General features: G+C 37.3%; 1 protein-coding gene across 3 annotated transcripts in view; it reads left to right on the plus strand.

The window, feature by feature from the left end:
* LOC127855442 (ankyrin repeat and zinc finger domain-containing protein 1-like) overlaps window positions 1-14,630 on the plus strand; it is a 36,380-nt gene extending 21,750 nt beyond the window's left edge. For all 3 annotated transcript variants that reach the window (XM_052391019.1, XM_052391020.1, XM_052391021.1), the window contains exons 8-16: window positions 671-818; window positions 1,218-1,440; window positions 3,879-4,181; window positions 5,407-5,505; window positions 6,484-7,273; window positions 9,721-9,832; window positions 10,684-10,863; window positions 13,028-13,098; window positions 13,810-14,630. In XM_052391019.1, coding sequence (XP_052246979.1) covers window positions 671-818; window positions 1,218-1,440; window positions 3,879-4,181; window positions 5,407-5,505; window positions 6,484-7,273; window positions 9,721-9,832; window positions 10,684-10,863; window positions 13,028-13,098; window positions 13,810-13,930 — 2,047 coding nt within the window. In that variant the 3' untranslated portion in view covers window positions 13,931-14,630. The remainder of the gene's footprint in view (window positions 1-670; window positions 819-1,217; window positions 1,441-3,878; window positions 4,182-5,406; window positions 5,506-6,483; window positions 7,274-9,720; window positions 9,833-10,683; window positions 10,864-13,027; window positions 13,099-13,809) is intronic.
* The last annotated feature ends 1,769 nt before the right edge of the window (window positions 14,631-16,399 follow it).

A 16,399-nucleotide genomic window follows, 5' to 3' on the forward strand; every position in this document is an offset into this window, starting at 1 on the left:
TTTGTTGATCTTTTTTCCGGGATTTCTCATTTTGAAAAAGATGTATATTCTTTTTCAGTTGCTTTCTTTTGTGCAGATCTTTTGAAGAGCTGATATGATGATTTTTGAGGCTATACCTAAAAAAAATTAACTGTGGTCTGAAATCTTTTAAGTTTCAAAGATTATGTTCGCAAAAAAAAGGGGCAAAACAATTTTTGCATGTAAAGTTTATGTGGAATGTTGTACTGAATAAATAATTTTGAAAATATGTTAACATAATTCTGTATAATTCTTCTGTGACAGTTTAAAAAAACTATGGTGCTTAGAATACAAATTGGGCACTTTATATATTTGTTCTCCTATATAAATGTCATTTCCATTCAGTTATTATAAAAATCATGTTCAGAAAATCTTGTAAATGAATTGGTAGAACAAAAAAATATTTAAGGCACATGTTTACAGTTTGGTAAAATAATGCTTTTCAAAATAATAATCATAGATTCCAAAAATAATTGCGTACTAATAAAACTGGCAAAGAAAAGGTATGATAAATTTATGGATAATTATCGTTTAAAAAAGAAATCAAAACAATCTGTTAACAAGTCCCTTTAAGATTTATTTGGACAAACCTGACTTTAGAAGAAGGTCTATTTTCAAGACATTTAACTTATATCACCGTATATACTTGAAGGAATGAGATGGTGTTACACAAGACATTTCACCGATACGTAGTGCGAGCCAAGAGGGGTACAGCACAGAGCAGTAGGGATAGTCAGGGGAATGCACCCAAATCTGCTGGCGCCTCACTTCGCAGGTACAACGAGGCAGCCCTCACACAGGTGTGTACTTGATTGAGATTAAAAGACAAGACAATTTACCTTTGAATGTATGAGAAAATTAACCTTAGAATGCACCCAAGTCTGCAGAGTTTATCTTCACTGGTGAAACAAGGCTGCCCGTTCCAAAAAATTGTATTTTAGAAGATAATCAGAAAATGTTAAGAATATAATTGAGCGTCAGACTGTGAAAAAATTTAAATGCATGTGCGTACAGTGCTGTCACAGATTAGCCTGTGCAGTCGGCACAGGCTTATCAGGGACGACCCTTTCCGTTTTCACTGGAATTTTAGTAAGAAGAGACATCTTTTAAACGTAAAATTACATAAAGGCGGAAAGTTTTGTCCCTGATAAGCCTGTGCGGACTGCTCAATATCTAGGCTCAAATGCTTGTCTTTGCAGGAAATACAAGACCTGATATCATCTTGGGGCGACCAACTACAGCAGTGTAATCGTATCTTTCTGCGTGCCCCGAGTTTCAATCGTAAGATTTTCTTTTCTGGGAAAAACCCGCCCCTGGATAAGGCTGATAAAAGGGTACGCCTGGTCCCGTTCATGACCCGACGTCCTACCCACAACGAGGTGCGACGAGTGTTTGAGCTGTTGGCATCTATTGAATGTTATGGTAAGTTGAAGATTTCAATTCTGCAGATTTATTTTCCAATGCTTTTAAAGATTCTGTCCTTTTTAGCTCATCTATTTTTTGAAAAAAAATTATGAGCTATTGTCATCACCTTGGCGTCGGCGTTGGCGTTGGTGTCGGCGTCCGGTTAAGTTTTGCGTTTAGGTCCACTTTTCTCAGAAAGTATCAATGCTATTGCATTCAAACTTGGTACACTTACTTACTATCATGAGGGGACTGGGCAGGCAAAGTAAGATAACTCTGTCGTGCATTTTGACAGAATTATGTGCCCTTTTTATACTTAGAAAATTGAAAATTTTGGTTAAGTTTTGCGTTTAGGTCCACTTTTCTCAGAAAGTATCAATGCTATTGCATTCAAACTTGGTACACTTACTTACTATCATGAGGGGAGTGGGCAGGCAAAGTTAGATAACTCTGGCGTGCATTTTGACAGAATTTTGTGCCCTTTTTATACTTAGAAAATTGAAAATTTTGGTTAAGTTTTGCGTTTAGGTCCACTTTTCTCAGAAAGTATCAATGCTATTGCATTCAAACTTGGTACACTTACTTACTATCATGGGGGGACTGGGCAGGCAAAGTTAGATAACTCTGGCGTGCATTTTGACAGAATAATGTGCCCTTTTTATACTTAGAAAATTGAAATTTTTGGTTAAGTTTTGTGTTTAGGTCCATTTTATTCCTTAAGTATCAAAGCTATTGCTTTCATACTTGCAACACTTACTAACTATCATAAGGGGACTGTGCAGGCAAAGTAATGTAACTCTGACTGGCATTTTGACAGAATTATGTGCCCTTTTTATACTTAGAAAATTGAAAATTTGGTTAAGTTTTGTGTTTAGGTCCACTTTATTCCTACAGTATCAAAGCTATTGCTTTCATACTTGCAACACTTATTAACTATCATAAGGGGACCGTGCAGGCAAAGTTATGTAACTCTGACTGGCATTTGGACGGAATTTTGGGCCCTTTTTACTTAGAAAATTGAAAATTTGGTTAAGATTTGTGTTTTGGTCCACTTTACCCCTAAAGTATCATAGACATTGCTTTCATACTTGGAACACTCACAAACTATCATAAGGGTACAGTAACAGGACAAGTTGCATAACTCTGGTTGTCATTGTTACGGAATTATGGCCCTTTTTTGACTTAGTAACTTTGAATATATGGTTAAATTTTGTGTTTCGATCCACTTTACTTCTTAAGTATCAAGGCTATTGCTTTCAAACTTCAAATACTTTCATGCTATCATGAGGTTACTGTACCTGGCAAGTTGAATTTTACCTTGACCTTTGAATGACCTTGACTCTCAAGGTCAAAGTATTAAATTTTGCTAAAATTGCCATAACTTCTTTATTTATGATTAGATTTGATTGATACTTTGACAAAACTACTCTTACCTGACATACCACAATAGACTCCACCCAAACTATCCCCCGTGCCCTCCCCCCCTTCCCACCCCCCTCCCCCCCCCCCTAATTTTTTTTTTTTTAAGATCATCTCACAAATGACCACCACACCCTCACACTATACCCCCACCCCACCCCCCCACCCCCCAATTTTTTTTTTTATATATTTTTTTTTATATATTTTTTTTTTTAAAGATCATCTCACAAATTACCACCACACCCTCACACTATACCCCCCCCCCCAATTTTTTTTAAAACGGTTATGTTTGAAATACCGTCCAACCATCGCACCCAAACCCCATCCCCCCCCACCCCCCCCCCCCCCCGATTTTTTTTTTCGCTTTTTGGAAGATAATGTAATAAATGTCCACAACTCCACACTATACACCCCTCTTCACCTTTAAAAAGAAAATAGATGAGGGGTCTGCACCCGCAAGGCGGTGCTCTTGTTTAATTTTAAGAATGAGTCATTTTTTTTTTCAGGAATGTGATTTTTAGCTGGATTAGGTGAAAAACAAATGAGAAAATTACTAAATTTCTTGACAAATAAAATAACTGTCCTACTATACAAAAAGCTTGGTTTATAAAAAAAGTTCAAGAAACAGACAAGAATGAGAAAAGTTGAGCATGCTGTCCACTCACAGCTCTTTTTTCTATATTTCATAACCATATCAGTATAAGTGGAGAAAGGAAGTGGATTTTCTGATATTTATGTTGCATTCTTAAATGAGCCACATTTTGGGAAACAGAACTAAGCATGTGTGTAAAGTGTCGTTCAAAACTAGACTGTGCAGACTGCACAGGCTTATCAGTGATGACACTTTCCGCTTTTATGGAATATTACATTCAAATGAAATCTCTTATAAGAAAACGAACCAGTCTAGGCAGAAAGTGTGGTCCCTGATTAGCCAGTGCAGATTGCGCAGTTATTATAGGTCGACACGTAATGCACATGCATCAACCCCAGTTTTCCCCAAACAAGGCTCAAATGTCAGTTGTTTCCTTGCCCTCAAGGTATTGAGTCAGAGCTACTGGATGGGGTTCCCATCTCTCCCCCAAATACCTTCAACCCTGTGACTGGAGCCTTAGAACCAACAGACGAGGACCAGCTGTCACTACGGCAACGCAAGATCATCAACAAGAAGCTTGGTACCAGTCCCCTAGTGACACCGACAGAAGAAGCGTCAGGTGATACGGATGTGTCTAGAATCACATCTGAACACAAGAAGGGGGAGGTCATGTCCTCTGATTCGTCTTCTGCCAGCGATACAGAGCTCGTGGAAACCATGGCAACAATCAACTTCATGGAGTTGAAAGGTAATAGAAAGTTTACAGGCTGTTTAAATACGGACAGTGGAAAAGTGGGAGAGTTAGATCACTGTTAAATAGATTTTCATGCTCGTTTGTGTCATAGGTCGTGGCATCGTCGGATACCCATGTTCGACCAATTCTGCTACTCTCCATTTATCGACCGTGGGACATTACGAACTCTTTTCACCGTTTTAGGATGTGTCAAATCCAGTTATTTTATTGGATCCCTCACTGTTTCTTTGGATTTTTTTTACCAATGATACAACTCGTACTATAGAGACTTCAGGTTTGTTGTCAAAATGGCGTCTTCTGTAGAAAAGGAATTTTGTTGTGCATGCGAATACTTTAAAATTGAGAATTTAAACGACTTAGAGTAAAAGTATCTCTAGTCTCTTACATGGGCGCAACACATTTATTTTTTTATGGCGGCCGCCATTATCCAGGCGAAACATTGACACCTCCAAAGCAAAGAGTATTCTTTTTGTAAACAACAATTCCATTGGTCTACTGAAAGGTTACAGTTAAAGTCCAAACGGGTCGTATTGCTTATATTGTCCCACGGCTAATGCTGGAGAGTAACGGAATGAATTAGTTGTGGGTATCCGACGATGAGGTGGTGGTAATTTATACTTACAGGGTTTCCAATTGTGGAACAAGTTTGTTTTATCCTGACAAGTTGTTCAGTAAGAATAAATTCAAGCACATATATGAGTGTAAAAAAAATACGTTCACGTGTTATATGCAAAGAAATCATGAAACTTATAAAATACTCCCATGAGAAAAAGTCTTGTTTTCAGTCTTTTTTAAAACAAGGTACTGATGGCCTATACAAGATGCCTCATTCCCTGATTTAAAGTCTGGATGTGACACTTCACTTTATTGTCTGTATGGAAGTCAGTCATAAGTTAAACTGCTTATAGTTTTGGTCGTTTTACAAACAATATTTCATGTTTGGATGAGTTACGGGACTAGCCCTTGTACACATTTGGGAATAGTCTGAATGGTTCTGGGAAAACTAGGCTTAATGCATGTGTGTTAAGTGTCATCCCAGATTAGCCTGTGCAGCCGGCAGAGACACTTTCCGCCTACTTTTTTTATTTTATTTAAGACACCTTAAAACAAAAACATCAATAAAAGCGGAAAATGTGACTGCACAGGCCAATCAGGGACGTCACTTTACACACATCATGCATTAACCCCAGATTTATAGAATGCTGCTTTTTTTATTCAGAATATGCCTTTACAAAGAAGCCAAAGCGGAAGAAGAGGAGAGGGCAGCTGAGGACACAGCCTGTGAAAGGACAAAATGAACCTGAGTCCAACATCATGGGTAAGCAAGGATGTGAATTTCGTGTTTAATACTGTTTTCAATATGCATATTTTAAGAATTCCTTTGCCATATGTTTAATGTGTAAATGAAAGAGCCTCACTTAGATCTAATGGGTGCAGGTAATATATTGTCGCAAATTAGATGCAAATTAGATCCACAAAGGCTAATTTGGGAGCACACTTACTGCTTTTATGAAATTTTTCGTTTAAATGAAGTCTCTTTTTAACCAAAATCCAGTCAAAGTGGAAAGGACTGTACAGGCTTATCTGGGATGTCACTTTGAGCACATGCATTAAGACATGTTTTCCCTGAACGAGAATGTGTTGATAAGAATTATTTTTTCATCTTAGATATCACTGAAATGTTCCACTGTTGGATTTCACACTTACTCAAGTTATATAGACTTGTACATGTTGCCATGTTTTTACATCCGTTGCATTTGTATGCATATGTCCCAGTTACAGCTAAATAATATCTCAGACAACAGACATAACAAATAGGCTTAATAGCAATTAAGATGATTTTCAAAATAAATGTTTATGTCATATAGTTAGTTAGTAACAGTTGTTTAAGTAAAAAATAGTAACCACAGAACATAAGTTTAAGGTCATTAGATTACAAATGTTTGATGTTCATGCTAACTTACAGATTATTCAAGTTTGATTCCTGTACAGACTTAAGACAGTTGGACTTATCTTAAATCAAAGATCATTTACTGGTTTATATATATGTGGTTATGGAATTCAGGTTAAATCATAGTTGCATCTTAGTTGTCTCATAGAAGTATCATATTTGTAAGATTGTTGAAGCATAGGTGTTTCATAGTTGAATCATAGGTGCATCATTGTTGTATCATAGTTGTATACACAAAAGTTGTTGGCAAACTTCTTCTGCTATTCAATGTCTCTTAAAAGTAAGAGTTTAAGTCTTAAAGGCTGATAAAAGCAGGGTTCTTGTAAGTTTTAAAAACTATTTCAGAGGAAGAGAAGTTTCATCTTCGTAACGGTCTGTTCACTGCATGCAAAACGGGGGACAAAGACTCCCTGAAAAGAATCCTTGCTGTAATATTCACCAGCAGAACAGAGGGCTGCAAAAATCCAGTAACAGAAAACGAGATAGAAAATAATGAAAGTGGTGTTACTGCTAAAAAAGACAACGCTGATACAGAGGATCTTACATTTCCAACTGTACTTGCAAATAAAAAAGAAGTATTGTGCAAAGAAAGTGATAACTTGTGTAAAGATAAAAGTGATAAAATTGAAGAAAATGGCCATTTTACTTCTGAGAGGGATTGCTTGTCAAAAGACCAAGGTGATATGACAGAAAGCTTAAATTCAGGAGAAAATGAGTTTGGTTGGGATGTAAATAATGCTTCTTACATTACTGACAACATTAAAAGTGATGATAACAATGAAAATATCCCTGACCTAGTCGACACAGAAAATGGACTTAAAACAAGAAATGATAATATGCACAATTCTGAACATTCCTTGGAAGATATGGGTATGAGCTTGAATGTTCAAAAACCTTCTCAACAATTGGTCTTAACAAGCCAAGAAGTTGCAACCAATAAGCCTTCAAAAGCTGTAAACGAAAGCCACAAAAGCGAGCCGACTGGGTATGATTTGTCATCAGTGTTTGTAGGTCCGGATCTTCTCAATGAGCCCATAGGTGACCAAAGGACCACCCTGTTACAAGTGGCAGCGAGGGAGGGACATCTGACCGTTGTGGGGATGCTGTTGGATGCGGGAGCTGATCCGGCCCTCAGGTGGGCATTCATAGAGTTGCTTTCTGGGAATCTGGGCTTAATGCATGTGCATAAAGTGTCAATCCAGATAAGAAATCTGAGACTTAATATTTCCCTATGAAATATGCAGCCACGTTCTGCAAAAAAATGTGCTTAATGCATGTGTGTAAAGTCTATCCATACTGCATAGGCTTATCATTCAAGGACGACACTTTCTGCTTGCATGTTATTATTGTTTAAAGAAAGTCCCTTCTTAGCAAACTTCTAGTTAAGGTGGAAAGTGTTAATTGATCTGAGCGAACTGCACTGGCTTATCAGGACAGACTTTACGCACATGCATTAAGGCTAAGTTTTTGCAGAACATGACTGCATATTTCATATGGAAAGATCAAGAGGGAAATCACAGCCATATGTTGTTTTATATCTCTTTTTTATTTTAGCACGGCCCCTCCCCTCCCTTTTTGCTGCCTCCTGGACTGAGCAAGAACCAAACAAGTCGCTATTGTATTTTAGTTAAAATGTAATAAGTTTGTGGAGCTAAGTACTTCCTCATTTTTCTAGCAATAAAATATCATTTAAACCACACACACAATGACATTGTATGTTTAATATAGGGGTTTATTATGTAAGAATTATTCACTGGAAATATCTAAATCATTTATATAAATTTGAAATATTCAAAGAATTATACAATTTAAATTAGTCAAAAATAATACATGTATCAATTTCAGCCTCAAATAAGATATTCAAGACTTTTGTTAATCTCCAGTGATCACACATCTCAGAGTTATTTGCTCCAATATTAAAAATGGAAATCAGTAAAAGTGTCTTTATCTTCAAGTCAAAACTGGTCCTTTATCTGGAGAAGGTTATTCTGTAAAATCAATATAATTCGTGGAGCATCAATTTTCGCTAATTGACCTATCCACACATTTAAAATTAAATACATCAGAAAATTATTAATGTAAATAAGATTTTTTTTTATCAAAATCTCACAAATTTAAGAGTCCACAAAAGTAATTTTGGGGAAAAAAAAATAATTGTATGACGACACATATAAATGAATTTACGCGAATTCACGAACAGTACTCGTATTCTTATTTATAAGGATTGCAAAGGTAACTTTCATGATATTATAATTGGCAGGGATGGCAAGGGTAACACTGTTTTGTTCTAATTGGCTGGGAATGATAGGGTCACACTGTTATTATGCCCCCCTTCGAAGAAGAGGGGGTATATTGCTTTGCTCAGGTCGGTCGGTCTGTCGGTCGGTCTGTCCGTCCACCAGGTGGTTGTCATACGATAACTCAAGAAAGCTTGGGCCTAGGATCATGAAACTTCATAGGTACATTGATCATGACTCGCAGATGACCCCTATTGATTTTGAGGTCACTAGGTCAAAGGTCACGGTGACTCTAAATAGTAAAATGGTTTTTTGAATGATAATTTAAGAATGCATACGCGGCCAACAGGGCACTCTCTGAACAATATTACTGAAGCAACTGGTTTGTAATCCTAAATCTATAATTATCAGTCCAATGAAACATCATTCTTTTAGTAAAATACAGTGGATCAGTAAAAATATTATCAGAATATGAGATTTTTTGTATATTTTGTATATTAAATATTGTGTTTATGTTTAATTTTGTTAATTAATATAAATGTAAGCAGGACAGGGGAGGTAATACACTACAGGGGAAACAAATGCAATAAGTTTAAATTTATTTTTACAGATTTGCCTCCCTTGTTATATATTTAAAATTTTACCAAATGTAAGGCTAACTGCATTTTTTTAATGCATACTACTACTACTACTACTACTACTACTACTACTACTACTACTACTACTACTACTACTGCTACTACTGCTGCTGCTGCTTCTGCTGCTGCTGCTGCTGCTCCTACTACTACTACTACTTCTACTACTACTACTACTACTACTACTACTACTACTACTACGACTGCTACTACTGCTGCTGCTGCTGCTGCTGCTACTACTACTACTACTACTACTACTACTACTACTACTACTACTACTACTACTTCTGCTACTTCTACTACTGCTCTACTACTACTACTACTACTACTACTTCTACTTCTACTTCTACTACTACTACTACTACTACTACTACTACTACTACTACTACTACTACTACTACTACTACTACTACTACTACTATTTCTTCTGCTACCACCACCACCACCTACTACTACTACTACTCTATTACTACTACTACTACTACTACTACTACTACTACTACTACTACTACTACTACTACTACTATTTCTTCTGCCACCACCACCGCCACAACCGCCACCACCACCCACAGTGACAAAAAACGTATTCACACAATGGCTGCTACTACAACTTATAGCCCATATAGGGGGGCATGCATGTTTTACAAACAGCCCTTGTATTCTTATTGGCAGGGACTGCAAGGGTCACACTGCTATATTCTTATTGGCAGGGACAGCAAGGGTCACACTGCTTACATGGACTCCAAGGACAAGGCGACCAGGAATGAGTTCCGCCGCTACAGGGCCAGCCATCCAAATCGCTATGACTACACTGCCGCACAGGTTTGTACATGTGGCATAGCCGCATAGTGTCGGTAATTGTGTCTGAGATCTTGTTAATGTGATAAAGTGTTGGCACATGTTTTAATGCTAGGGTATGAGTGTCTAATTGTCAGTGTAAAAGTATTGGCAAATGTGTCATAATGTTGGTACGTATGTCAAAGTCTAAGTGAATGTATGTGGTGTTAAAGTTTAAGATTTCATACATGGAGGAATGTTTTGGTCTATTTTCTTAAACTAATGAACAGCTTCAGTGAATTTTGAATCAAGTATAGCATTTTCAGTGAATAATAATACATGTCATAGGATGCTTGAGTTTTGGTATCTGTTAGAAGTACTGATTATCATTTAACACTTGTGATTTAACCAATTTTCATTTAAACTATTATTCTATATCATCTTATACTTATTTCCCTGTCATTTCAAGGTTAAGCTTATATTCCGATTTGGCTAACATATTCATGTTTTAATCCTGAAACCATTTCACTGTCTGAGGCCCCTTATATATAACTCTGCATTACTGACATATGATCAATAGTGCCATTCTTAGTAAAAACTTCAAAAGGAAATATTGAATCTGTTTGAACATAATGTGTATGAGTCACACTCTCGGAAAAAATGGGCTTAATGCATCTGCAGAAATTGTCCTTCCAGATTTACCTGTGAAGTCGATTCAGGCTAATCAGGGACGACACTTCCTGCTTTCACAAAAAAAAAATTGTCTCGTCTTTGAAAGATCAGATATAGGCAGAATGTGTCGTCACTGATTAGCCTGTGCAACAACACTTTAAGCAAACGCATAATAACGCTTTCTCAGAGCGAGGAACATATTTGTATAGTTGTGTTCTATGTAGATTCCAGAACCTTTGTCCGAAGAAAAAGAGGCGGAAAGGAAGAAGAAAGATCAAGAAAGGAAGAAGGCACAGAAGAAGGCAAAGCAAGAGCAGCAGAAGTTGAAGAAGGAAGAAGAGGAGAAACAGAGGGCAGAGGAAAGAGAGAAGCAGAGATTCCTGAATCTGTCTGACAGAGAAAAGGTAAGCATTGTGAAAGAGAGAAGCAAATATTCCTGAAACTGTCTGACAGAGAGAAGAATGGCATGATAGTGAAAGAGAGAAGCAGAGATTCCCGAATCTGCCTGACAGAGAAAAATGTGAACATGATAGTTAAAGTGAGAAGCAGATATTCCTGAATCTGCCTGAGAGAGAAAAGGTAAGCATAGTGAAAGAGAGAAGCAGAGATTCCTGAATCTGTCTGACAGAGAAAAGTTAAGCATAGTAAACTATTGTTCTGGGCTTGCACTGAGCTAAACACTTTGGAATTCATTTTTCTCCATGTTTCCTAGCGGATTTCATGTCATATCAAGGCACATTGAGAGAAAGTTTGGCTCATGCATGTGCAAATGGCAGCGGAACCAATTTGCCTGTGCAGTCTGCACAGGCTTATCAGGGACAACATATTTAGCTTTATTGTATTGTTCATTTAAAAGAAGTCTCTTCTTAGGGAAAATCCAATTAAGGCAGAAAACGTCCTTCCTGATAAGCCTGTGCGAACTTCCCAGTCTAATCTGTTATGACCCTTTACACATGCATATTAAGCCCAGTTTGCCCAGAAAAAGGCTTTATCAGTTTGGCATTTATTATGCTCCCCCAAATTTTTTTTGGGTCTGTGTGTCCGTCCGTGCACAATTTTTGTCCTGGCTATTTCTCAGCAACTAATGACCGTAATTCAATGAAACTTTATGGTAAGCTTCACTACTAAGAGGAGATGTGCATATTATCAGCGGGTTCTGGTTGGATGAATTTTCACAGAGTTATGGCCCTTTGAAATTTTCCATTAACTGTACATATAGTGCAATTCTTGTCCGGGCTATTTATCAGCAACTAATGACCGGAATTCATTGAAACTTTATGGGAAGCTTCACTACTAAGAGGAGATGTGCATATTATCAGCGAGTTCTGGTTGAATGATTTTTCACAGAGTTATGGCCCTTTGAAATTTTCCATTAACTGTACATATAGTGCAATTCTTGTCCGGGCTATTTATCAGCAACTAATGACTGGAATTCAATGAAACTTTATGGGAAGCTTCACTACCAAGAGGAGATGTGCATATTATCAGCGAGTTTTGGTTGGATGATTTTTCACAGAGTTATGGCCCTTTGAAATTTTCCATTAACTGTACATATAGTGAAATTCTTTTCCGGGTTATTTCTCAGCAACTAATGACCGGAATTCAATGAAACTTTATGTGAAGCTTCACTACCAAGAGGAGATGTGCATAATATCAGCGGGTTCTGGTTGGATGATTTTTCACAGAGTTATGGCCCTTTGAAATTTTATATCAAAAATTCTTGAACCCCCAACTACTGTGACCTCAAGACGTTTCCTTTTATCTGAATATATAGTGCAATATTGTGACAAAAAAAATAATTGGGGAGCATCACCCGTCTCCGACGGTTTCTTGTATGCACCTGTCATGATGATGTTAGAAGTGCATATAGGGTTAACCTTGTCCATAAGTGGGGAGGGGGGATGGAGACATTGAGTAGCTGGCTTATAAGTTTAATTTGAAACTGGCCCCAGTTATCATCAAATGTTTATGGGATGCAGGGGGATGGGTGGCATTTAATTGCTGGCTCATAACTTAAACTTGAAACTGGCCCCAGTTATCATCAAATGTTTATGTGAGTCATGGGGATGGGTGGCACTTAATTTCTGGCTTATAACGTAAGCTTGCAGGATTTTGAAACTGACACAAAGGAACATCATAATTACCAAGGTGTCAAGTGCAAATACAACAGCAACCCTGTCACAAGTGTTCACAGTGCATATTCCTCATAAGCATAGTGGTGTAATAGATATTTGCCTACAGCCAGTATATTTATTGTGCGTTATGTTATTTCAAAATAAAATGACAAATACTCGTCGTACCAAATCCATGTCACTCACTGAAGGGTCAAGGTCACAGTAAACACTTGTTATATCTTAATGTAGATATTAGCCTTGCATGCATGTGCGTAAAGTGTCATCATCCCAGATTAGCCTGTGTAGGTAAAAGTTGGGGGGGGGGGGTCACAAAAGCATGTTTGGTTGACTAATATATTCAGATAACTGCCCACCCCACACTCATTTATGTGTCTAGTGTCATGAAGCAGGAGCATCTATGTAAAATGAAGACTCATGTATTTATGTGTTGTAGCGTGCGTTGTCTGCAGAGAAGCGACTCGTGTCACAGTACACCAACCAAAGGGCAGATAAGCCTGTACTCAGGTATGCCTTAGTTTCGTTCCTTTGTTGTTTATTTCTCCATGTTCAGTGAATGGCATAAAGTAATTTTTCTGCTCCCAAAAATCTGACCCAAATTTCCCCTAAGATGTCAAACTTTTCCAATGAATTCAATAATTGGTTTATTGAATTTATTATACAACAATATAATTACATAGCACTTTATAATACACATAAAAAATGCGTTTAAACATGCACTTATAAACTATTGGAATATTGTTTTTTATTATCTTTTTAATAAGGGTTCAATTTTTCCAATTTCAGGGTTTTTCACGCTATTTTACTCAATCAAAACAGCACAGACTGTAAAATATAAAGGAACAATTAAATAAAAAAAAAACACTGGTTTTTATTATAAAGAAAAAACAATTAATGAGTGTACTAATAATGTTTGGTTATCAAACATACAAGTTGCACTCTAGAAAAACAGGGCTTAGGGAATTTGCGGAAAGTATCGTCCAAGTTTAGCCTGTGCAGTCTGCACAGGCTAATTACTTAGGGACGAACGACACCTTCCGCTTTTATAGAATTAATGTTAAAACGAAGTGTTTAAAATCGAGTCTATGTAGAAAGTATTGTTGCTGATAAGCTTGTGCCAAATGGGCAGGATAATATGAAAGATACTTTTTGCACATCCATTAGACCTGGTTTTTGAAAGCAAAGCTCATATTTAATACAAATTGGCCTTTGTTTCAGCCGGTGTTTCCTGTGCGGTGCGGACATGACGGGCAAGGTTCCTTTCGAGTACAACCAAAACAAGTTCTGTACCTCCAAGTGTCTACAGGCTCATAGGAAGTCTACTCTGAAAAGTACTTGACCTACCAGTGTGTCCACCGTGGAGAAAATCGGTTCCTGCAATGAGAAATAACATGACTCGCATCATGCGAAAATGCATCTTATGACAGATGCGGCCAGCACAGCTCAAGACCAGCCTGGGCAGTCACTTTGTCTGGTCATGCGACAGCGTTGATGTGTTGCCTTATGAGACCACAAATCCTTGCATGACTTAAAAGTGGAATGCATAGTTCCTTCCCAGACTGGTCAGATGAGCAAGCTGGGCTGGAGCTATGCCTGATGAAGCTCATATTTGAAAAAAATAACAGCAAATGCAAGATTGTGTACACTGACCTGTTCACATCAGTGGCATTTGGTATTTAAATTAAAACGTCAACAGTAAAAAGGTAGAAAAAAAAACAGATAAATTAAACAAAGACAGAAATCTACCAAGATGTATTTCATTGAAACAATAGTGGTTTAATCATAGCGATTTTCTATCTGGTGTTAAGTGTGATTTTATGATGCTTTTCATGTATCACTGAAGATAGAAACTAATGTTACCTACAGTATGCAGTTCTAAGCTGTTGCAGATTCATGATTGATCCTATCTTGTAAACATCCAAATGTTTGTCCCGATAATTGTGCATCAGCATTTCTGATTTTCATGATGAAAATGTTGGATCAATTTAAGTTATACTTATGATATTTATGCACCCAAATTAAATGGATTTAAAGCCTTATGTTATTGTTTGTTTGTATACTCTCAAAATTAAGGATATTGTTATTGTCCCCTAACGGTGAAACCGGAAGGGACTTATGGTTTGCGCTCCATGTGTCAGTCAGTCTGTCAGTCCGTCACACTTTTCTGGATCCTGCGATAACTTTAAAAGTTCTTAATATTTTTTCATGAAACTTGAAACATGGATAGATGGCAATATGGGGAATATGCACGCCATTTCATTTCGTTCCTACGTCAAGAATTCTGGTTGCTATGGCAACAACTGTTAAAAAAAATATTTTTTTACTGACAATGGTGGAGTTTCACCGGTAGGGGACAATATTGCTTGGCAATCTCTTGTTGCATAGTCCATCCTTCCTACCGTCCGCCATTCTGCCCCTCTTCGTGTTGAAATTATAACTTCGGAAGTATTTAAAGGTTCAAATAAAAATTCATTTAATGAGAAAATGGCTTTTACGAGAAGGGCTGAGTACAAGGATCAAACCTTTCTTCAGGATTTCCAGAGTTATTGCCCATGGACACAATATAAGAATCACAACTCTCCTTTCAGTATTTCTGGAATAATGGCCATTGTACTATTTTGTATGTAGTCCATTTCTTGAGTGAAGCATAGCGCTTCACGTATTGAATGTATTCAAATAAACATCTATGTGATGATAAATGGCTTTAAGAGAACATGCCAAGTACACGGAGTGCAGCTCTCTTCAGTACTAATATAGTTATTAACAAGTGTCAACCCTTTTCCACTAAGAAGCAAAGTAAAAATGGCTCTGTGCAAACAGCATAAAACCAGAACAGCCTGCGAGTTACTCGCAGTTTATTCAGGTTACATGCTGTTCGCTGCTCATCAGTATCTAAGGGCTGGAAATAAAGCCTTAACATTTTGAATCTATTAAGAATGGTTACTTTCTAAGGGACTACAAATGCGTGAAAATACGTATCTAAGTGGTAAAGGGTTAAATGTTCATGTGCATAGCATGATTGTGTAAATATTTAAGGAATTAAAATAAAACTGCAAAAGACATGAATAAAAAGTGCAGAGTTAAACTAAACCCTTAGGTGCATCGTTCTGGAAAACTGGGCTAAATGCATGTGCGTACAGTGTCAGATAGCCCGCAAAGGCTTAGCAGGGACACCACTTTTCGCTGTAAAAGAGTTTTCATTTAAAGGTAGGCTCTTCGTAGCGCGAAAATCCAATTAAGGCAGAAATTACCTGATGAGCCTTTGAGGGCTTATCTGACATTCACGCACATGCATTAAGCCCAGTTTTCCCAGAGAGCGGCTCACGTGTATTGAAGGACGATCTAGTATAGCACGCGTTCATACATGCAGTTCTAACGCAGCGAGAACCGAACAGTTCAATTACAGATGTCAGCTGTGCCATGGTTGGTTTTCTTTCGTTATGAACACATGTATTGTGAATAATACATCAATAATACATAATAATAATTGCAACAATATCAGTTTTAAATACTTACAATAACTACAGTAAACAACAGGTTCCTTTATGTGCTTTGTAAATACAGAAAATACATGTTATGAACGTTTTCTATATTATCCATTTAGTTTGTGTTGCATTGTAAAATAAGTTGTGTTTTTTATCGCAGGTGAGCGATTTTTTTTAATATCGCGCTCTTGACTTTTATTTAGATAGACGTGTCGGGGAGGTGGTTGTGACAGTTAAGCATTGAATACGCGGATTGAAGATTAACCTACTGCGGCAATGTAATTTACTGTAACGAACGGCATTTGTACAAATAATGGCCAGTG

The sequence above is a fragment of the Dreissena polymorpha genome, chromosome 13 (genome assembly GCF_020536995.1).
Source record: "Dreissena polymorpha isolate Duluth1 chromosome 13, UMN_Dpol_1.0, whole genome shotgun sequence".
NCBI classification, from domain to species: domain Eukaryota; kingdom Metazoa; phylum Mollusca; class Bivalvia; order Myida; family Dreissenidae; genus Dreissena; species Dreissena polymorpha.